The sequence below is a fragment of the Anabrus simplex genome, chromosome 3 (genome assembly GCF_040414725.1).
Source record: "Anabrus simplex isolate iqAnaSimp1 chromosome 3, ASM4041472v1, whole genome shotgun sequence".
NCBI classification, from domain to species: Eukaryota; Metazoa; Arthropoda; class Insecta; order Orthoptera; family Tettigoniidae; genus Anabrus; species Anabrus simplex.
Genome location: NC_090267.1, coordinates 430,975,060 through 430,998,726, shown reverse-complemented (window position 1 = coordinate 430,998,726; position 23,667 = coordinate 430,975,060). Strand labels below are relative to the sequence as shown.

Below are 23,667 nucleotides of genomic sequence, written 5' to 3'. Positions count from 1 at the left end.
CTTCTTAAACGGGGCCAGCTTCCCTTATCATGAGGTGCTGATGTTTCCTGTCCAATGCTCTTGTTTCTGACAGTCAGTCCAAGGGTTTTCATGTCTTTCTGATGGTAAAGTAAATTCGTGTCCTCATCCCAAGGTGGTGCAGCTCTTTTCAGGCCCACCACCATTGGAGGTGAGCTGCATGCACCATATCAACCACATACCAGCCCTCCTGCCAGTTTTAAATTTCTGGCAGCGGGAATCGAACCCGGGCCCACGAGGATGGCAGGTAATAACATTAACCGTTACGCTACAGAAACGGACTTTCTGATGGTGATTTTTGTTTAAGAGGAAGTATATGTGGGCAATCAAGTTGGTAGCCAGAGATCTATCCTATCCTCTTTTGGTAGTGAAAATGGAGTGACAACTTCCCTGCACATATTTCTTAATTGATCGTTCAGCAAGAATACTTCTGACCAGTCCAGAATGTTTTCTTAACCGCCCGTCATTCACTGCCATAGAGCATTGGATCATATGGGCATTCTATCACATAGCACCCCACTACGACTGCACCTATTTGTCCAAACCGTATTTATTCTGTGCAAATATTACTGGTGTTTTGAAATTCTGTATTGGCATATGAGGTCGACTGATTACAACACATTGCTTCCAACTGTAGAAGAACGAATTATTCTAATGCAAATAATCTGCCACCTGGGCGACTGCCTTAAATGCAGATCAGTGACGATTGATTGATTAATTGAAGAATCCTTTCCAGCAAGTAGGCCTACATAATATTCTTGTTGGCAATGTTTATTATGCCACAAGTTGTGTTATTTGGGAGAATGATAGGCCGGATAAGAAATGTCACTTGTATGAGGTAGAGTTGTGTATTACGAGAAGCTTCTGAATTTAGCTGATGACTCTCGTAACTTGAAGAAAGAAGATGAGGTCTGTTTATGTGGTGTGTTGTGCAGTGAGTGCGAATGGCATGCATTGATGTAATTTGTAGCTAGTTGTCGTGCTGATGATAAGAATTGCCTATATGGGCCTTTTGTATTTGAAGTAGACAGCTGTAGTCCTAATTCAAAAGCTCACAGCGGATACTGAAATTCAGAGAGGTGTTTTTCTGTTTCCTCTTTTATTTATATTCTTTTAAAATATTTAAACAACCTTCTACGGATTCAGAAATGTGGATGAAGACAACATAATAGTAATCAACTTGTTTAGAAACACGGATGACACTGTATCTATAAGTGACAGTCTCAGTTATCTCCAACCCCTGCTTGGCAAGGTCAGTCTGCTTTAGCAGTCAAACTAGTCATTTCTTTGCAGCTGAATGGTCATCTTACTGACTGGTGGAATTTTTTCTTATAGGCTACAAATGAATGACGCACAATCACAGAAGACCTAAACAATCCTCTAGAGCAGTGGTCTACAAAAAGATTAATGTGACATTATGATTGAAAGTCCGTATAATGCTACAAATTTAATCTCTTTTGTGAACAGTTATTCCTATTCTGTCCGGCCCCATGGCTAAATGGTTAGCGTGCTGGCCGTTGGTCCAGAGAGTCCCGGGTGTGATTCCTGGCCTTGTCGGGGATTTTAACCTTAATTGGTTAATTCCATTGGTTCGGAGGCTGGGTGTGTGTGGCGTATTCAGCAGTAGAAATCATCCTAGGTAGGGCCCTCATCTTCACAGACATGCAGGTCGCCTAATAGGCTGTCTACGAGAAAAAGACCAGCACTAGGCCTCTCCGGAGGCCATACGCCATTATTATTATTATTATTATTATTATTATTATTATTATTATTCCTATTCTCATATTCTTGGTACTGTGAACCCAGGTGGGAAGTTCTTGAATTTTAGTTCAGATTATTACACTTTCGCAATGAATCACGCTGCTTTAATTACAACTTCACAAGTATTGACCTGCATAGGCTGGCAACAAGATGCTGTCACCATGAGTTCTGAGATTAGTTGCTATGACTCTCGTAACTTGAAGAAAGATGATGAGGTCTGTTCATGTGGTGTGTTGTGCAGTGAGTGCAAATGGCACGCAGCGATGTAATTTGTAGCTGGTTGACGTGCTGATGATAAGAATTGCCTATATGGGCCTTTTGTATTTGAAGTAGACAGAAGAACTTCAAAATCATACCACTGGTAGTGTTAAATTCTGACTAAGAAATTGTTTTTCGAAGGGGGGGTGCTGTATAAAATGTTTGTCGGCCACTGATGTAGAGATAGGCTGCTGAAATAAAAAAAGAAAAGGAAAAAAGCCAAATGAACAAGAAAACTAAAATGTGGCATGTACAACCCGATTTCTGATTCTGTGGCTAACTGGTTATGCTAGCCCGTGGTCGAAGGTGTCCCGGATTCAATGCTTGGCCATATATTTGGTTATTTCCTCTCACTCGGTTACTGGGTGTTTGTGCCATTTTCAACATTAGGTTTCATCCTAGGTAGACAGAGCGAGTTGGCTACGCTGCTTGGGTCATGTAGCTGTCAGCTTGCATTCGGGAGAGAGTGAGTTTGAATCCCATTGTCGGCAGTCCTGAAGACGGTTTTCTGTGTTTTTTCCACCTTCACACCAGGCAGATGCTGGGACTGTACCTTAATTCTTTCATTTAGCAAGACTGCCTCGCTTTCTCCACGGTGTTCTAAAAACTCGTGCACATAAACAAGAAATACAAACATACAGGAGAAACTCTGTTATCCAAAACACTTTTAACCAAAATACTGCATAACCGAAACGACCGTAAAAATTATATTTTTGGATAAAACAAATTAAGGAAACATCATTAGTTATATTATGACAAAGTGGATGAGTAACATAATGCGTAGGCACTGACCTTGACTGCCTCCTTCCCTTCTCTCCTGCCAATTCAGTTTGTGATGTGACAAATCAAAGCCTTTGGACGTTCTGCTAATGAAATGGTGGCATGACATAGCTGTTAGAAAATGATGTGAATAGGAAAATAAGCAAAAGAAAATAGAATACAATTTCATATACATACTACATAGTTAAAGTATACGCTCTATAAAACATAGTTTTTTCTAAATTTGTACAGTAGTTTGTTTTTATTAAAATACTTTGTTAACATTGTATGTGTATTGTCATCATTTATCTTCATCTGGATCAGTAGCGGTGATTGGGTATTAGAAGTGGGGGGCCAAAAGCATATACATATAACCGAAAGTAGCCGGGTTGAGGGATATAGCGGGCGGGGGTTATACACATCAAAACTGAACAAAAAAACTACAAAATGGTAAGTTTTCGACAGAAAGGTAAAGGTTGACAGTTTACTAACTTAAGTGCGGCAATTATAGTTTTTTGAGATTTTGATTCAGTACTATACTTTCACCAAGGAAACAATATTGCATGCGTATTACAATTAAATAGAAGTACAGCGTGATTAGAAAATTAAAAAATCATTTAGTATTTCACTACACTGTAAGAAATTAACAGACAATATTAAAGAGACTACCAGACTGATGAATGCACTCAGTAAGCAGGTGAATCATACCTCAGTGTCCATGACCTTGGCAAAAAATATACCCCTGTTACCCTTCCTCATAGCATTAAAAAAAAAAAAAATTTCTAAAATTCCTAGTTTGAGCCAGCTAAAATGGTATTAAAATGTAATGTTTTCTCTACAAAGTGGCGAGGCGACTGCCCCCCCCCCCCCTGCTCCTCTTAGCCGCTGCTACTGATCTGGTCAACAAACATTCCTTAACCTCTAAAAATGACATTTTAAATATTATCCAAAATTTTGATTAACCGAAACCACTTTTTCCTCTTTGTTCTGGTTACCAGTAGTTCTACTTTAGATAGAAAATTTATTTTCTTAAAAACTATAAAAGTCATTCGAAGAAGTCCAGTTCCGTAAAATTGTCAGGAATATCGTATTTTCAAATCTGCTTAGGTCTACCCAATAAATTGTAGTTTATTGGGGATAGTAACAGAATCTACGAATTTAGGTGTGTGCAAAGTCCCGTCACCACCACCCGTTGCCAGTGAAACAATATTGAGAATACCACTGTGGTCTTCATCATGATTGGTATTTTCCTCACTAGGTTCACTTGAACTTTCACTTTCACTGAATAAATCACCATCACGATACACAAAACAGTGCAATGAAGCCATAGTGCAAACAAACAGTGGCTATCATTCTTTTGTTTCTAGTTGGGCCATAGAAGGGGGATAAATACTTAGAGCAGCACTGTTCAAAGAGAATATCTTTGTGATACTAATGATGTGCAACAGATGGTGTTTTGCATTCATTTTCAGCTGCAATTAAGAGAAAGCCACACAAGCCTGAGTATGTATTCAGGCTGACACTGTGCGGTGGCAATGGGGAGCCAGAGTACGTACTCGGGCAGACAGCAAAGAAGTTAATTAATACTTCCCTGTACGTACTCGGGCAGACAGCAAAGAAGTTAATTAATACTTCCCCGAATTTGTCCTCTCGAATTCCAACTTTATCTTCATATTATGATCTTTCCTACTCTTACAACTACTGCAAACACATGTATCTCCACAGAGGTGGATACAGGATGGATACTCAAGGTAAATTTGTAGCCAGTATTGTGTTGGACATAAAAGCTGAAAACCATAAAAAAGGCCATTAGTGGGACATCAAGCCAATAACATTATTGTTATTAGACATAAAAAGAAAATGTGACTAGACAACATCAATGGTTTAGCACTTGCAATGCCCAGCAGCTATTTCACCTAACTTCTGACATAGTGATTGTCAGTGTTTGGAGGACCAAACACAGCATACAATGAGCAAAGAGACTCTCTTGTTACAAGCTCTGAAATCTGTCACCTCTGTCAAACAGCTTTGGTAGTCAGTAGTTTTGTTCTGCAGTAATAGGTTCAAGGATGTGGCACATTATTCTAGAGAACTTAGGAGGAATTATTGTATGCAGAAGTGTGGATGTCATAGTTCAGTACACATGTTTATATGAACGGAAAATTGGTGATCACGGTAGCACAGGAAAATAAAATACCGGTAGTAACTTGAACTGATTCTGTCATCAAAATCCACTTCTTTGATCATCTTGTACATCAAACATCCTAGCATAATCAGTTGATTCACCTATCAAGGTGGTTATTATTTTAAGGGGAAGTACAACTAGGCAACCATCCTCACCTATCAAGGAGCAGGGGTTCATGTCTGGGTCAGATTTTCATACCTTTTATGTTTAATAAGAGTGAAGTGTTTAATATCTTTTTCTCATTCCTGTAATAGTTAAGAAACTATAATATCCGTACGGTACCTAATTTTCTCTTATGAGAATTCTTTTGTGCGCCATCATAAATGTCATCAGACTGAGCCGTATCTGAATCTAAAATCTTTGGATTTGGAGACTAGTCTACTTTTGTCACAAAGGCCAATTTTGTTGTTTTATGACGTGTAGTTCAAGTTATACTGTCCTTCCTCTGTTGGTAGAGGTGTGACAAAGGTATGCATTTCTAATACAGTACATGTCTGTTTATTTCAGATTCCTCTCCTGAATAGTGTGCCTTTGCATTCATTGGTAGATCAACAGTTAGTCCGATTCCAGGGCATGATTCAAGACATGTATGATCCTGAGTACTTTCTGGAGAAATATGAGGTGCTTGACACTTCTACTGGACAATCTACTGTTAGATCTGCAAAGTATAGGGACTTAGTGATTTGTAAGGTGAGTTAACACAAGGAACAGTTGCTCAAAATAAAGAATGGACACACTCTTGATAACTGTTTTGGCAAGTTCCAACAGCGGGTTTACATGAGAACCTTTACAGCAGTGTTACTCTACGTATTCCTTTCTTTCTTTATTCCGTTCTTTCTTTTATTTATTCCTTCTTCAATGATCATTATATCAATTTCTTGTTGCAAGGAGGGATATGAATATTACCATACATGGTTAGTGTCCTATTTTTTATGAGTATTTTTTTATTAGATTCTGAAATGCGTTGTGGAGTAAAACATTTAATAAAAATCATGACTGGTAACAGTTTTAATTATTCATAAATAATTCTCCCTGCCTGTTGCCATTTCTCGATGGTTGCAGCAAAGTGTAGGTTCCACCAAAATCCCAGTCTTATCCATGGCTGTGACAATATGGAAGCTACTGGGGTATGGGTATTACATTCAGAGCACGACTGGTGTATTTGAGTGTTAGGAAAAGTGTTGCTCATAGGGTCAGTCGTGCTGCAATAGCAGTTTGCGGCTCAGTGAGAAAAGCAATGACAAACTACCTCACTCTTCATTTTGCCTGGTATGCCTCATTTTGGCACAGTCATTTGTTATTGTGGGATTGCTACAACATTTGATGTGCAATTTGAGGATCCAACCAGCCTCTGGGACAAAAAGTTCTCCTTTTGATTTCTGTTTCACCATACACACTTGAGAACGTGCCGAGACAAATTGAATGACGCTTCACACAACGTGACATCATAGCGGCTAATTGGTAGCCGGGCAGTATGGCAAATTTAGATGGTGCTATTCCTTTACCCGATGACGGATGATGTCATACCGAGGTCAGACTCCTATTGCTGGGTATGTTAGTTCTTCCTCTTTCCACAGAGTTATTGAATGCTGTCATGAACATATTGCCTAAATATTATTTCAATTGTAAAACTTCCATATTTTTGTAACACTCACCAGCCCAAGTACGGTTCCAGAACTAGACATATTATCTAGGTCAATAATATTGTAATATTGAACAGACTATTCAAATTTTTATAAATTTGTTCCATTATGATTTAAGATCTTTGATAATTATATTGTTCATGTTTGTTTTATAGAGATGATACAGATCTACTTCCGTGAATTCATCTTTCCTTGCCTTTCTGTTTTCAATATTGTTACAGTACATTTTACCTGCAATAGACTCTTACCAGTAGATTTCCTGGCACATGAAAACAATCCCTCTTACACATGAGTGAACAAGTTATAACTCAAAGCTGTAGGAATTCAGTTAGAAGGAAGAAACTGAACAGTTAAACAGGGCCCGGATACCATGCTCAAAACTGCTAAGATAGAGAAGTCAAGTCGATGGAGTAGGGAACAGCCAGGGGAAAGCCCAACCTACTAGCATTGAGTCTCTGTCGGTGTAGCGATAAGTCTAGACTGTGCACAGACTGTGCGCCTCCACATATTGTGGTTGTGCATAGTCGCAGCTTTAGTCTACTACTGACCTTCGTTGAGAGTGGAGCCCTGATGCTAAGCACAGTTCATGGTGAAACATCAGAACTACCAACCCAGTTTGAGTACACCCTTTTATTATTATTATTATTATTATTATTATTATTATTATTATTATTATTATTATTATTATTATTATTATTGAGGGTTTTCCATTTGAAAGAATTTCAATCGTTTCTAGAAATTGGCATCTGGTGGATTGTTTCATATTGCTGGATATCTCTTAAATTCTGCTACTGCTTTATAACTAGTCCATGATCGTGTAATATTTAGTCTCGTGATGCAATTTCTTTACAGGATCAGGAGCAGCTTGTAGAGGATTCTACCCACATCGTGAACAGTGAGCGCCAGACTTGGTACTGCATCTCTACACCGGCTCTCAACAAATGGGCTCTTGCTAGCAAAGTATCCTTTGGAATAGGCCTGGTAAAGGCTCTAAGTACTTTTTGGGTTGAGTGAGAAGAGGGAGAAATAACAACAATAATAATAATAATGTATTTTCTCACGTAATTAACACACATTTTTGACAAACAATATAGACAAAAACTTTGGATGCGTAAATTATTTAAAGAACTCTGGTATTTAAAAATTATTTACAATTCATTTACATTTAAAAGATATATCAAATATAATATAAACACAATTGATTCAACTCATTTGCGTTATCGTCATTTGGCTAAAATTCCGGCGTGAGATTTTTTCTGAAAAGTCAAATCAAGTACACCAGGCAAGTTGATCACGTGGGTTTGAAGTACAGACACTGGAAAATATTCTTCCCGTTACGAGCTGACAGTACGATCTGAAGTGAAATAAACATGAACTAATAAAAGTACAATTCAGGTAATGTCATAATAATGACATACCGGCAAAAAAGAAAACTCCAACACGAGAAGGGCTGGGCATCGAAGGAGGGACCCTGTTAGATTTCTCCAAACCCTTTCATATCCAGTCTTGTACGAGTGACGTTCGCTCCACCCTTTTTCTTGGATACGAATGTGGGTTCCTTGCAGAAATTTTACTTTAGGCATTGTTTTCCGTTTTAGAACAAAACGTAAGGTGCAAGTTTTCTGCCATCAGCTCTTACAGCAGGCATTGCAGTACATTGTTGTTTTTCGCTTCTGGTAGCGTGTACGATAACACTCGATGTCTCTTATTGATTGTTCGACTTTGTGGCATATGGAAACTGATTGGCGTTTGAACTGCGGTGCCTATTTGGGAGATCAAAATATTGCTTCACCTTATGCTTCTAAGTCACAAAGTGATGAAAATCAATTACTCTTTGGTTGAAATCATTCTGCATTTTTGGCATAATGTTGTTCTTCGTCAAAGAGAAAGTCCATTTCTCTTCATAAAATTAATGATCCAGTCTCGGCTTACCTTCAGATCCGAGACACTGATTCCATGTGCATCGGTTATTTCTCGTCCTTTAAAATACAGCATTTGGGCAACAACTATAGCTAACAATGTATTGTAGTCTTTTGTGTATTTTCTTATGATTTATCGTAACAACACAGGTAATATTATGTTCACAATCAGCTGTTCTTGTACCTGGAATAGAAAGCAACTCCTTGAACTGAGATCAGTGAGTTTAATTCGAGAAATTTCTCCAGTCAAAGTTAATCCTAGTTCAGTGCGAATTGATCTCAGATTAATGTTTGTACAACAAAAAATCAGAGTTTAGCATCATATGATATTGTTTCATTGTGATTGCAAATTTGAGTTCAGTTGACAAAACAAATTCTGAGCTATAGTGTGGTGAAATGACCGAAGACGAGAAGCTAAGAAAGAAACTACAGTAGGAACTTCAAGAATAAATATTTCTTTTTCTCCCAAATCTGCTGTATATCAGGCTGTGTTATACTGGACTCTGTCTTATGTCAGAAGAGTCCTGACATAAGAACATAACGGAAGATCATGATGTTTGAACACATCCGACATACGAGTTCTCAATCACCACGACTGGAAATTATACAGTACAGGTCATAGTTAAAATTTATTAATTCTTTTGTACGAAGTACATTTCATATGGTGTACCGACAGTTGAACACAAAAACAACGAAACAAGTGACGGCACAACATCGCAAACACGCAGTGTCAATTGCCAGCATTACCACAAGAAAGCATAGAGACCATCCCAGGCAAAATCACGCCAACTACTTAGGGTAGGCCTCGACAAAAGCACAATGGAACAGGATGGCAAGCAATGGAATCTGGGCAATCCAAGGTCAAAAGAACCTCAACAGAGGGTGGATCATCGACAAACAAGGGATAGAACACTTCAATTAAAATAATACAACTCACCTTCATAGTTAAAGACCAAACATAAAATTTCATTAAAAGAAAAAGTTAAATGGTGGGAGGATACACAGAGAGTAATAAATCTAGAATGGTGGGTGGACCAAAAATAGAATGTAAATGAAATAAGTAAACCTTTAGCAACAAAATAAACAGTACCTAGAGAGATGTTTTGAAAGGAAATATCCTGGATATCAGACTCCTTAAAATGGTATGCAGTAGAACCTCGATTATACATTCCCGGAAACGACGTTTTCCCGTATTATTCCTTCAAAGTACATGGTCCCGCGAGCGTTCTAATTAAATCACGTTGTAAAAATCCTGCATTATCCGTTCCTCGAAGAAGCGACTTCCCGGATCAACTGTCCAGAAATTTCAGTCCCATCAACGCTAAATCCTCGATCATGTATTTTTCTAGAAACTGTATCTTACGAAAGGATGGCTATGGCATACTTACGGATCTTGGTGTTGATTTCCCGTCATTGCAGTAATTTGAAGAGAGTGCCCACAACAATTGGCAGGAGACAGAGTGCATTTCGACAGCTCTATTTGATGGAACGAGTTTTGTCAAATATTTGTACTTGCAAAACGTCTACATTATGTCCAGGGTTAGATGTTTATTTTTTTTTTTACTTTTTTTGAGTGTACCGCCGAACAGGTTTTTGGCATTTCCCTCAGGGCACTGTATAGTCACTGGGCTTTCAGGCAGGAATTGAAACTGCTCCTTAGGTAACACAAATTTAGTATTTTAATATTTTCGTATACGATTATGTTATCGAGACCAGAACACATGTTGCACCTTACATACGTACATAAAGCCATGGGAGGTTTTGGGATTGCCTAGTACTGTTTTCATCCTAATATAAGACTGGGAATTTCACTTTTTTTGTGTTAAAATGTTATAAAACCTGCAGTCGTTTAATTTGCGCACGTTACACATAAAAATATTGTATAATTTCGCACTCGTACTGACTTGTACAGTGAGCGCGCTTTCCAGCTGAGCTCAAGGTCACGAATAATTGTAATTTTGGAAGTGTTAATGATATTTTTTCTCTTTCCAATTTGATTGTGATTAGTGATGGGCAGAACTAAATATAATGCATTTGAGAACTTGAGGATTGATACTTTCGAAACCATATTCTCGAGTTCAACATAACCTTTCAAAATCGATATAGGCCTAATTTACGCGGTACAAGATTACAACGGAAGATTAAAAAAAAAAAAGATTTTGCCATCATGTTGGACGCTTTTGTATCTAATATGCTTTATCTTATTAGATTAGGGAATGAAAAACTACTTGTGGTCTATTGTTGTTTGGCTTAGCGTTACAGGTATTATATTTTTCAAAGAGTCTGGCTGATCAAAGATGCTGAACTGAAAAAAGTTTTCAAAGGAATATGACAAAGTTTTCAGAGGAAACTGATGAAGTTTCCCCGGTAAAACTGAATGTAAAGTTTCGAGATTTTTAAGTTGCGTACTGGTAATAAACGTTTGAAGCCAGCCCCACAGTCTAACTTGCCTGCCTCTCACCTAGAAGGCCCGGGTTCGATCACTGGCCAGGTCAGGCATTTTTTCCTGGATATGAAGGCTGGTTCCAGGTTCAATCATTCTACGATTACCTTTAATTGAGGAGCTATTTAATGGTGATATGGCGAACCCGGTCTAGGGAGCCAGAAATAACGGCCGAGAGGATTCGTTACACTGACAATGCGTCACCTCGTAATCTTAGCCAAATTGTTCATGGTTCATTCGTTCCTGGATTTACTGTTTTCCCCGTGTTGTACATTATTTTTCCGTGGTCTCTCCAAAAACAGAGAATTGAGGTTCCGCTGTACCTGCAGATGTAATTTAGATAACAATCAGGATAAGAGAAAATTGAGACGGGTTGTTACCACAGGAATGACAATACATCATTGCAATTTTAGTACCTTCTAAGCTCGGTATTGAATGTTTTAGAATAATGAGTACTCTTCATATTTACAGAAGTTAAATACATATCTTGTGCACGATTTGCGGTACCATCCTTGGTTTTTACCAGATTAATTTTTTATCAACATAGCCAGCAGGCCGACCACAAATAATTACAACCTGGTTTTAAAGAAAGAGACCTTGGTGAACAGTGAAGCGTATATAAGGAAACAAAAAATTAACACACACAGCGGAAATGCTAAAGTAAGTAAATCAAAAGGAACAATAAGGAAATCCAGATAAACAACAATCAACACCATAAAAAAATTTAAACCCAAAGACTAGAAAAAAAATTCAAATCCATTAAAACAAATTAAGTGCATTTCCCTGACCAAGTTCAACGCATTAAATACACCGACACAAGCATATTACATAAACACAACATTCAGTAATTACCACCATTATGATTGATGGCAACAGTGCACAAAACAATAAGAAGCTGTAATCTTATCAGCAAGCAAAGGCAGCATCCCACAGTAATGGAATGAACGGTGGCAAAGTTTAGAAAAGAAATCCACGAAATGGAAATTATCTCTGAAAAAGAAATGGTAATAATAACATTTAGGAAAATCAAAATAATAAAGGCAAATTGCATATCAAATTTATCAGATTAAAAGCACACTTCAGTATTCACAATAAAAAGCCCAAAATAAAATTATTTTCTAAAATCTGTAGGTAACTAATACTCCTTACAAGTATATATGTTGATATTTTAAAATACTTTCTAAACCTGGAATGTAGTGAGAGCTCAATGTTTTCCACCGGTTGTTTGTGATACCGATTTGTTCAACCAGGTGCACCAACTCCACTGGCACAAAAGTTTTAGAAAAATCAGTGATTTTGGGGTTGTCATCAAACACTGTTTGGATCCCAGAGTATGTCATAGTTACTTGAAAGTCTGGTGTAGAAAAAGTCATCCATCCATCACAAAAATAGTGATGAAATAGCTTTTGAAATCGCAGTGTTTTTATTCTTTCATTTAGGAGGAGGCTCTGTTTCTTTCTCACAATATTTTCAGCACTCTCTGTATCACTCTCACTTTCAAAATTGCTTACCAATTCATTAAAATTATCATCTTCATCATCACTTTCCACTGTGGTTGATAACTGAAAGATTCTTTGATCCAAAATAACATCGCTGCAAGAGCAACTAGCGTGTTGTTCCGCCATATTTGTTTATATCGCAGATGAACTTCGCAGACGTCTACAAAGAGCTTAATCCGTGATCAATTAGTTCTACATAATGCCCAACAGATGGCAGAACATGCCAGAGATTGAATCAGCACTTGAGAGTGAAGGAAACTCGAGAATTGAAGTTCTCGTGCACCGTCTATAGACAGGTCTAGCACTGCTGGACTGGCCATGTCAGCCCATCTATAGGCGGGCGTAGCACACATCGGGTTAAACTGCCACATTGACTTTCACATAATTGGGAGTCGTGCCACTTATTATGACAGCATGTTGTGTTATTCACAGATTACTCGGTTCTATTAACAAATTTCATATAACTAAGTTTGAGATACTTTTAGTGGACACGTTGGATTTCACACTACTCAATTATATCCGGCACAAAAATATTCACATCATGAAGTATTACAAGGTTTGGCGCGAATGGCACTTCCAGAAGAATTACAGCAATAATGTCTCGCATCGATCTGACATTTTGTTTAGCCGAATAAAGGAAACTTCATCATAGAGGTGAACTTGAGGACCAACTGACGAATAAACAGTTCATGCAGAGTTTAACTTACCTGACGATGTATAAGGAAAATCTTTCACATGACTTACTATTAAGAATTTCAATTATGCCTTGGCGACAATCGTGCACAGGAAATGAAAGTAGAATAGTCATGCCACACCTTAAATATGAAATTTAGAAATTTACCAGCCACCAATAAAATCGCAGAAGTAAATAAATTGCCCTAAGGCACTGGAAAAACACATTAGAGTGGTTCAAACACCAAGTTAGGCCAAATATAGGCCATCGTTGGTGGAGCCATTATGCCCCACATCTTCTCAGTCAGAGATTCACAGAGCGTCTCCCCAGTTCATACAGCTGACGCTAGAGTACACCACACAAACAGTTGAAGATCGAGTTTTGGAGTTAACCAGTTGCAAGTTCGGACACAATAATGTACAATTAAAAATTCAATGGCAAAGCGATTGGCCACAGTTGTATTCCAGTTTAGTCCAGTCAAGATTTTAGAGGTTCATCAGTTGACCAATTATAGCCAATAGCTGTCTTGCAGTTCATGGCGCATTGTTAAATGATACATTTTAAATTGTGAGAATAATTTCTCAGTACTAAAATGTCATATTTGTAATAATTATAATAATGTCCTTGAAATTATAACGCCACATTCATATTTAAGCTCCTGTATTGACAATGAATTCTTGTATTAAGTGAAACTTGGAAGGGAATCTACATTTTCAATACCAATCAATATACAGTAGAACCTCGATAATTCGAAATCGGTTAATTCAAAATTCCACGTAATTCGAAGAAGCTCTCGTTCCCGGAAACATGAGATACAGTTTTGCATGTTATTTAAATTGTTTAATTCGAAATACGGATAATTCGTAATTCGAAGTACATTGTTGGCCCCATTACCGAAATTCAGACTTTTAATTCAAAACTGCCTTTACATTTTAAAACAATAGTATGTTACAGAGTAATTTCAACTCGAAATTTATCCGCGTCATAATAGGACGCGTGTTCCGGAACGTGGAGGGGTAGCTTTCCGCACTTACACTCACTTCGGTGGGTCTACAGCGCGCTTCATGATTGCCAAGTTGAATGAAATCGGAATTCTTTTGTATTCAACCTTTTAAGGAGCGCTGTAATATCATGCAACAGGCAGTGTGCAGGAAAACAGAATGCGCGAACACTGGCGATGCCGACAGTTGACGAAAAAGCGTGGCTCATGTAATAAATTCTTAGGCACCGAACAATACTGTCATTGCCGATGAAACTGCATTGCTTTATTTTAATGCGAGCCCAACGGTCTTATGATTTTAAAGGAGAAAGTGCCAGCCGGAGAATCGTACAAGGGTCGGGGATGGTTGTCATTGTAGTGCGTTGCAATTGCAATGCACATGGAAGCAAGAAACTTCATCCCCTCATCATAGAAAAGTTCAATAAGCTACAATGTTTTAAGGGCGTCGGGCACTTTCCATCCCAGTACAAAGCATCTAAAAATGCAAACAGTACAGATATCCAAAAAATAATGCATTTGCACAGGGGAACCAGTATAATTTATCCTCGTCTTTGAATTGTGTGATTTTTTTTTTTTCTTTCGTTGCGTGAGGTTATGTTCGTCAGTGATTTATCCAAGTGCATTATTTGAACATTGTAAATGCACCTTGTTGGATACATTTCGGAAATAGTTTTTCCATGGCATTGGAAAGGTTTAAACTGTGAATCGAGGTGATTGCATGTGTTACCGTGTTTTTGCGGTAGGTAGAGGTGAAAGAAGGTGCGGGCTTGAACGGGTCTCAAACTACGAAATTAAGGTTAATGTAAAATTAAACAAGGTTATATTTTCTTTTCAAAATTAAGAAATAACAAGCATGGCAGGTACAGAGTAGCCAGGCAACAAAAGTATAGTTACAATATTTACCGGATTTGGGCTTTGCGCCCCAACTTCACAATTCTTGGGCAATCAGCCCACCCTTACTCCAAAATAAGTTTTAACAGAGGGGCAGAAAACCCCATGCATGCTCAGGAGCACTTGCTCCAAATTACACAGAAAAGCCTCCTCGAGGCATACAACACTCAACTTTCAAGAAAGAGCCACTCGCTCTCAAACTTTAAGCCTCTCAAAGGCCACACCAAACTCCACCTTCAAGTTGTCCTCTCAGGACATAGACACAGGGGTAAAATACCCAACCTACTGAGGTCTATTAAGTGAGAAAAGGATTAATTACATGACCTCTAAAATAACATTTTGAGAGGAGGCGATCTGCACTCCTAATGTATTTGTTTTAAAACCTAATTTGGCTCTAGGCCACTAATGCAAGGGCTAATCCCATACTAAAGAGGTGACTTTAGAAAGGAACAATTTACATTACGTTAAAGAAGAATAGATTGAGAAAAAAAAGGTTCACCTCAAAACAATATGAGTGGGAGCTCGAGAGGGTTAAGCACTCTCTATCCCGATATGCAGTTTAAAAGATAGAATAGATACCAAGTGTCTTTACATTTTAAGGAAGGTTACATTATGGAAAAACTTCGGACCCGCCCCGAGAGTTAAACTGCTGAGCTAGCAAAGAAAGAAGTTATTAATCGGCCATTACCTTGTTGTTGACCGTTGCCGAAGAAAGAGGCGCTTCCCGCCCCCTGCTATGTACTTTACACACTAAAAGATGGAACAGAAGTGGCGCAGAGACCCAAAAATCAGCAGTTTATATACTCTCGCGGAAAGTTCGAGGCGTTTTTGGAATGAGAACACCCTCCCACCAAAACTTTATTGGTTAGGGATAAGCAGCATATTCAAGTTGGGGGAAGATACATCAGATTGGTCAGAAATTAATTAAAGAAATTCGGGATTGGCTAAATACAAACAAGGGGAAAGAGAGGGATATACAGCCAACTTAAACAATAACAGAAAGAAATTTAACAAGAAACAAACTTTTGAAATAAAAATTTCTCCAAAAAACAGTTCTTTCACATCACACTAGGGTGCACCATTGCAGTTTTTCAGTAGTGTCCTCTAGAAGAGAAAGTTCACACTTCTTACTACCTGTAAAACAAAAATACATCAAAAGTGGCACAGTTCAAAAACTCCAAACTTTCCAAGTAGTGACATCTTCTGAGAAACTTGAAAATTAATACCGTCGATAAAGTTCAGACTTCCTCCAGCAGAGGAGTTTCAACTGGCGCAAATTTTAAATTAGCGGCGTGGAGGTGTACCGCCCGGTACAGCATGTATTAATGGGTCTTAGAATACTTTGTGACGCGGCAAGTGTTTACATTTCTGAAGTACGAGAGACGTGCCATGGCGGGAAATCGTACAAGGATAGAGTCATAGGAAAGTTTGATTTTAAGGGCATCGGGTACTTTCTGTGTAAATACAAGGCATCTAAAATGCATACAGTATAGTACTCCAATGAATAAAGCACTTGCACATGGGAGCCAGCATAGATTTCTCCTCGTCTTTGAATCATGCTGAGATATGCAAGTGCATTGTTTGAATACTGTAAATGCACATTTTTGGATAAATTTTGGAAATATTTCTTTCATGGCATTTGAAAGGTATAAACTGTGAATCAAGGTTAACTGCATGCAGTAACGGGCCTTAGAATATTTCGTAACGCGGCAAGGGTTGGTACTTCTGAATTGCGAATTGGCGGTTAATTCGAAATCACGTAATTCGAAGTCCGATTTTTTAGTCCCAACGACTTCGAATTAACAAGGTTTTACTGTATGTTCTAAGAGAAATATTATTACTTTCTTAATAGTACAGGTTTTGTTCTAATATGGGACATCTTCAGCTATAAGAACACTAGGTACAATTTTCCAAGTTCTTTTTCTTGTTGAATGTTATTCTTTTGTTGTAAAATAGTTTGTGTTTTTGTAAAAAATTTAATAAGGGCATGTGTGAAAGTCAGTACTCTTTAATTTAATTAGCTTTAACTAGTAAGCAGTCCAGTTTCCCTCCAGGCAGCACAACTTCGGTTCCTCGAGAGACTTCACCCCAATCTGTGAAGAGATCTGCATCGGAAGTGGAAATGGAATCCTCTCCATCTGAAGAAGAGACCAAAAGAGTATGTGGCGGCTTGCCTGAGCAGACACCAGAACGAGCGAGACCACCACCACAGTACAATCTCAACCTTCCTTTACCTGATCCTGATGCCAGGGCATGTCTGATAAAGGTAAAACACTACACAAGTCAACTAAATTACTGTAAGAGGAAGACCATGGTTCTGTTCTACTAGCGATTAGTACCATTGTGAGGGGCCAGTGACCTGGATTTTGGACCCCTTTTGATAATAAGTATCATCCCAGTAATTAAGACATTGTGAATTGGATCCACTGATTGTTTTTGTTTCACAATAATTTTCTCATCACCATTCGTTTCAGATTCTAGTCCGTGGATACATTTCAAAGTTTGAATTTTCATTTCATTACGCCTCGTACCATTAGAGGCCAATGACCTAGCTGTTAGGACCCTTTAAACAACAAACATCATCATCGTTGTCATCACTTTATTACTTTTTTTAATTCTCGGTATAAAAATAATTTCGTGTGGCTATTTCTAGCCGAGTGCAGCCCTTGTAAGGCAGACCCTCCGATGAGGGTGAGCGGCATCTCCATGTGTAAGTAACTGCATGTTATTGTGGTGGAGGATAGTGTCAGGTGTGGTGTGTGAGTTGCAGGGATGTTGGAGACAGAACAAACACCCAGCCCTCGAGCCACTGGAATTAACCAATGAAGGTTAAAATCCCCAACACCGCCGGGAATCGAACCCGGGACCCTCTGAACCGAATGCCAGTACGCTGACCATTCAGCCAACGAGTCGGACTTATTCTCGGCGAAACGACTGTTCCTACAGTTTCAAGTTCCTTTGGTCCTAGAAATGCCAGTAGTCGCGGCTACTAACCTCGTCACATTGAGAGTACTACCGGGATTTGTGTCACTAAACTTCTTAAAAATGTTATGAATACACTGTTTTTCTCCACTTTTCAATGCATTTCCCTTCTTATGTTTAACTTTGGAAAGGCTGTGCTCATACATCTTCACATCTCGTTGCACGGAACTTTGACAAAAGTTATGCAAATTTAAATAAAAACATTTAACTAAATCCTATACACCAAAACAAAGAATGACTACCAACTTGATTGATAATGAATGCTATATTACTAAATATTAATATGAAAAAAAAAAAAACCTCGTAATAAGTATAGCTCGGATTGTATGTAATACAGAAATGAGAAATATGTACATAAATATGTAGGTAAAATTGACAGAATATGTAGTTAAATATGTAATAAATAAGAAAATATGTAACTTAATATCTAAGCTTTATTTGATGTATTCTTGTACATAGAAAAGGAAAAAAAATAAGAAAAACTTAAAAGTGCAGATGTTATTCAACTTCTAATTTTCATTTGGAGGCGCAGTTAATAACTAAATATTTTTCCAAATTTTCTGTGGTTATCGAATGCCTTCTATCTGTTAGGATGTTCTTATAAAGACCCTTCAACTTCACGTGAAGTCACTGGCGCGTATTTCAAATTGCCCGGCAAAGAAATATTTAATTGCATACTTGCTCAAGCAAGGAAGGTGCTTATTAAGAGAGAAGAAATTTGATCTCATGAAACACAGATATGTTTATTACAAAAATGTTCCTGAAGACTTTTGTGTGGAGTGTAGGCCTTTATGGAAGTGAATAATGGGCAATAACCAAAGAAGAAAGAAAGAAAGAAAGAAAGAAAGAGAAAAGGTGCTTTTGACGTGTGACATTAAACCGAGGACTGACGAAGGGATCACAAAAGAATAGTCACTAAATGTGAGAGGAGAACAATGTGACAAACTTTGTGCAAGGGAAGACATGCAGCTCGAGACATCCAAAACTTGCACCCTCAACATAGCTAAGGAATGCGGTTCTTTGACAGAATACCTCACTTTAAATTATTAAATTATTTTTGGATGTTAGAGACGTACTGTACAGGCTTTTAAAACTATTTTCAAGTGTTTAATTAAAAAACTTAAGTCTGTAAAACTAGTGGAAAAAATTGTGTTTTCTTCCAAATGTGCTACATCCTTCAAAATATTTGAAATATGTAATATATATAAAAATATTTTTTATGCATTGAAATATGTAAAAATATGTAACTTTAAACTCCTGGAATAATGGTCCTTTTAGTGTGATTTGCTGACATTTTAGCTTTTCTTGTAGCTACATATATGGGACAGAATTTGTAATCTTATATAAATAAAATTGTAGGTGGTCCGCTGTTTGTTTGTCTGTCTGTTTGTCTGTTCCACCATCACGTCGAAACGGCTAGATAGATCTCAACCAAACTTCATATTTAGAGTATACTCATCCCGGGGAAGGTTTCGATATGCATATCATTTTAAAAATATTTGAATACACGGGGGGTTTATAGGAAAACCAGAATGGTTTTTCCACCATCACGTCGAAACGGCTGGAGAGATCTCAACCGAAATTAATATTTAGAGTATACTTATCCCGGGGAAGGTTTCAACATGCATATTATTTTAAAATATTTGAATACACGGGGGGTTTATAGGAAAGCCAGAATGGTTTTTCCACCATCACTTCGAAACGGCTGGATAGATCTCAACCAAACTTCATATTTAGAGTATACTCATACTGGGGAAGGTTTCAATATGCATATTATTTTAAAATCTTTGAATAGATGGGGGTTTATAGGAAAACCATTCTGGTTTTCCTGGTTTTCCTCCATTTTCTCTTATACTATTGATTTTCTGTAAACTTCGTTTACCGTACGTGAAACGTCTCCTCATTATAAACAACTTTCGTTATGTTCATAATTTACCTTACTCTTCACATAACGGAGAAATTTACAGTTTTCCGCTGGTATCATGCTCTGCATTGAGTGACCGACAGACCAACAACGAACCTACAGGTTACCATGGCAACGTCTCTGACTGCATGCCAGCAGGGAAGTAACGTATTGACATTTTCCTCATTATGCTTTTACATTCGTGGTTGTTCCTTGGGTAGAAGGCAAGAGAGGCGTCAATCGGCCTATCCGAGGGATATTGGCGGAATATCGTTGGATGTTATAACCGCCCTCGAGTAGATTAAGTAATAACACCATCAGTCATCTTATTATTTGTTTACCTAGGAATCAGTGGACCTAAATTTCTCCTCTGTTACCGCTTTATTATATCCATAACTCACACTAGCATAATTTATTGAGGGGCATTTGATTTTCCAGTACATTCACTTGGCATTTACATATTTGTCGTTATCCGGGTGTGCTCAGTTATAATCCATTTTCTATTACTTTCAACTTTCTTAACTGTATTATTTTCTTCCTTAATTACGCCGTATGTACGCGAGTGCTACAAACTACTGGATGTATTTCCACCAAGACTCATATTTAGAATATACACCTGTCCTTGATAGGTTTTAGGGCAAATATTGTTTCTAAATCCCTGAACTGACTGGAGGTTTATACGAAACCGAAACAGTGATTTTGCACTTCCACAAAATATACACAACCAAAGTTAATTTAAATCTACCTGCCTTGGTAGAAATTAATTTCTCATGTGCATCATTTCGATACGAGGATTAATAACGGAGATATCATTAACGGACCGTTTTTCTGTACAAGTCCCATCGGACTTAACTCACGAGCGGGTGCGTGTAAAGCGTATTCCTTACAACTTGAAAACTACTGAAGACATTCAAACCAAAATTTATATTTAGCATCCACCTGTCCAAAGGCAGGTTTTAAACGTAAATAAGATTTCATGTTCCGTGATGGACTGGCAGTCTATAGGGAACTGAATGATTTTACTCTTCCACAATATATACAGAACAAGACCAACCTGACTGGAAATCGACCAAATGTGATGGAATTCCACCTCTAAACCTTTTTTCATGTGCATTTTTTCGTCAGGAGGATTAATAAGGGAGATATCATGAATGGTCAGTTTTGCAGGTTAAGTCCAGCGGACATAGCCCAAAAGGTGTTTTACATGGAGCAGATTCCTTATCAATATAAATCAAATCGTAACGACTGTGTACCTCTACACTGACTATTTTGGCGAAATTTTCGTACAGCTTTCCGTTTAAGGGGTAATGACCATCTCCATAATTTTTGGTTTAGTTTCCTGAAAGTCCTAATTTTTACCCGCCTCGCCCAAAATCCAGATTGCGGCATAATTTGCCAGAAGAAAAAGAAGATAATTGAAATTTGACAAAATTATACGTTTTAGCCTGTAACGAACGGAAAACATCCAAGATCATTAAATATTTCACTTTTTATCCCCGAAGAATATCAAAATATGCAGGCAATTTTTATGATGGTGCAGACCTTCGGAAATTCCTATCACATAACAGATTGCACAATCTCCGTTCAATTTGGAATGATCTACAACCTTGGTCTTATGACTTTTTGCCGTATCTGTATAGTTGATTTTTCTCTATTAATCGATGTTAAGTCAATTTGGAATTTTCACAGCATAATTCATACTTTCGATTACTCATATGAAATACAGAATCATCAAACTCTTCACGAAAATTGGCCCACCCAGTAGCCATATGTGAGCCAAATGCTATGTATGTAGCTGTCACATAATTATCCAAAAAGTAATGTAATGTGAGATAATCTTACAAAAATGTTACCCTGTTCCACGTTTCTAACTCAATCTGACCCAAGAATAGATGACATATCATAGGACCAGCCATTTAGGCCACTAAATCCGGCGTGTCTTATGGTATAATCCTTTGGAAGATAGGAAACTTAAAAGGGTCCACCTTTTCAATACAAAAATGTTATAGTTTATTTACAACATATATTTACACCTGGAACTAGTTTCGACGCTGTTTGGCGTCATCTTCAGCCAAAATGTGGGAAATAGGCTAGCATGTAGACATTTATATTACAAAAGGCGTTACATTAAACAATACACATCTTACGAGGAGATAAAAACAGGGACGAATATAGAAACAAATGAATCGTTGAGAAAACAAAAATTATAAATATTAAAAATAACCTTAACCACACATCTTGCAGTGCGAAAATATTCGCCTTGAATGATTCCTGAATACAAAACGCACGCGCACACATTTCTGAAGAGCCAGCAGGCAGGAAAAAGTAAAGTGAAACCTTAAGAGTTCTTCTGAGAAGAGTTCATCATTTTTTCTATGTTCCGACTAACTAATGAAGTCTCCCTTGAGTTCCTGATAAACATACACAACAGGAAATTCTCCTTCACTCTCAACAATAGCTATAAAAACCAACGGTAAATTGCATTTTAAATATTGTGCAGAGACGTGAAAGCATGATCTTGAACATGATATAACTTCTTCATTTAATCCAATACACAAGGTGTTACATTAAACAATACACATCTTACGAGGAGATAAAAACAGGGACGAATATAGAAACAAATGAATCGTTGAGAAAGCAAAAGTTACACATATTAAAAATAACCTTAACCACACATCTTGCAGTGCGAAAATATTTGCCTTGAATGATTCCTGAATACATAATCCTTTGTCGATATGACGTGTGTTTAGTAGCAGTTAATCTGTAAATGAAGGTCTTCAATATTGTAAACACGCATATACTTTCGTATGTCGATCTATATATATTCACTGATGTCGATTTGTAGCGATCGAGAAAGGGTGGGTCTGCTATTGTAATCAGTACTCCCCACACGCACTTTGACTGGCAGTATGAAAGGGTTCCTTCTCCAACTCCTGTGTAACTGTCATTAGTAAGGAAGGCCTACAATAGTAATGAATAGTTCCCTTCTCGATTTGACTTGCAGAAGGCAAGTGAGCATGCAGTTTTGTTTATAACTCCCCTACCCGATTGTGTTTGGCAGTAGGCAAGGGTGCCCGCCATTATAAAGAAATGTCCTCATCTAAAATGTGACTGGCATTAGGCATAGTGGCCCGCTATTTTGATGGAAACTCACCAACTTGGTGTGACTGGCAGTAAGGTAGCTGGAAGTAGGAAAATGGACCTGGCATTATAATGATAACTGCACAACTCAACTTCGAGTGATAGTAGGGTAATTGCCTGCCATTATAATAAAAACTCCTCAACTGTAATCTGTCTGGAAGTAGGAAAGGGGGCTGCCATTTTAACGATACTCCCCAAATCGATTCTGTCCGCATAGTAGGCAATGGGGCCTGCAATTATAATGTAAACTTCCCAACTCGATTGTGAATGGCAATAGACAAGTGAGCCTGCCGTTATATCACAAATACATAACAAACTTTTTACATTGGAAACAACGTACGGGGACCTCCCCATGCTCTTTCTCGGATAACGCTAAGAGACATGCAATTTTAAAACAATCTTATTTACTGCATGTACACTATTTACGTCGATATTCAAATACAATGTAGAATACCGTAGCGAAGCACGGGTACATTCGCTAGTTACATATAATTTGGGCTCTAATGATAAGTAAATTCACTAGCGCGCCAATAACACAGTCACACAGTAGTAGACAAAGAGCTATTTGTGCATGTGGGTGAGATATTAGTTA

At 37.9% G+C, this 23,667-nt stretch overlaps 1 protein-coding gene across 3 annotated transcripts in view; it reads left to right on the top strand.

The window, feature by feature from the left end:
- The window catches only part of LOC136867396 (mini-chromosome maintenance complex-binding protein), a 90,190-nt gene that overhangs the window by 4,943 nt on the left and 61,580 nt on the right, over nucleotides 1-23,667 (top strand). For 2 of the 3 annotated variants that reach the window (XM_067144585.2, XM_067144583.2), the window contains exons 3-5: nucleotides 5,489-5,671; nucleotides 7,477-7,584; nucleotides 17,085-17,315. In XM_067144585.2, coding sequence (XP_067000686.2) covers nucleotides 5,489-5,671; nucleotides 7,477-7,584; nucleotides 17,085-17,315 — 522 coding nt within the window. The remainder of the gene's footprint in view (nucleotides 1-5,488; nucleotides 5,672-7,476; nucleotides 7,585-17,084; nucleotides 17,316-23,667) is intronic. The other variant, XM_067144586.2, reaches the window with a different exon arrangement.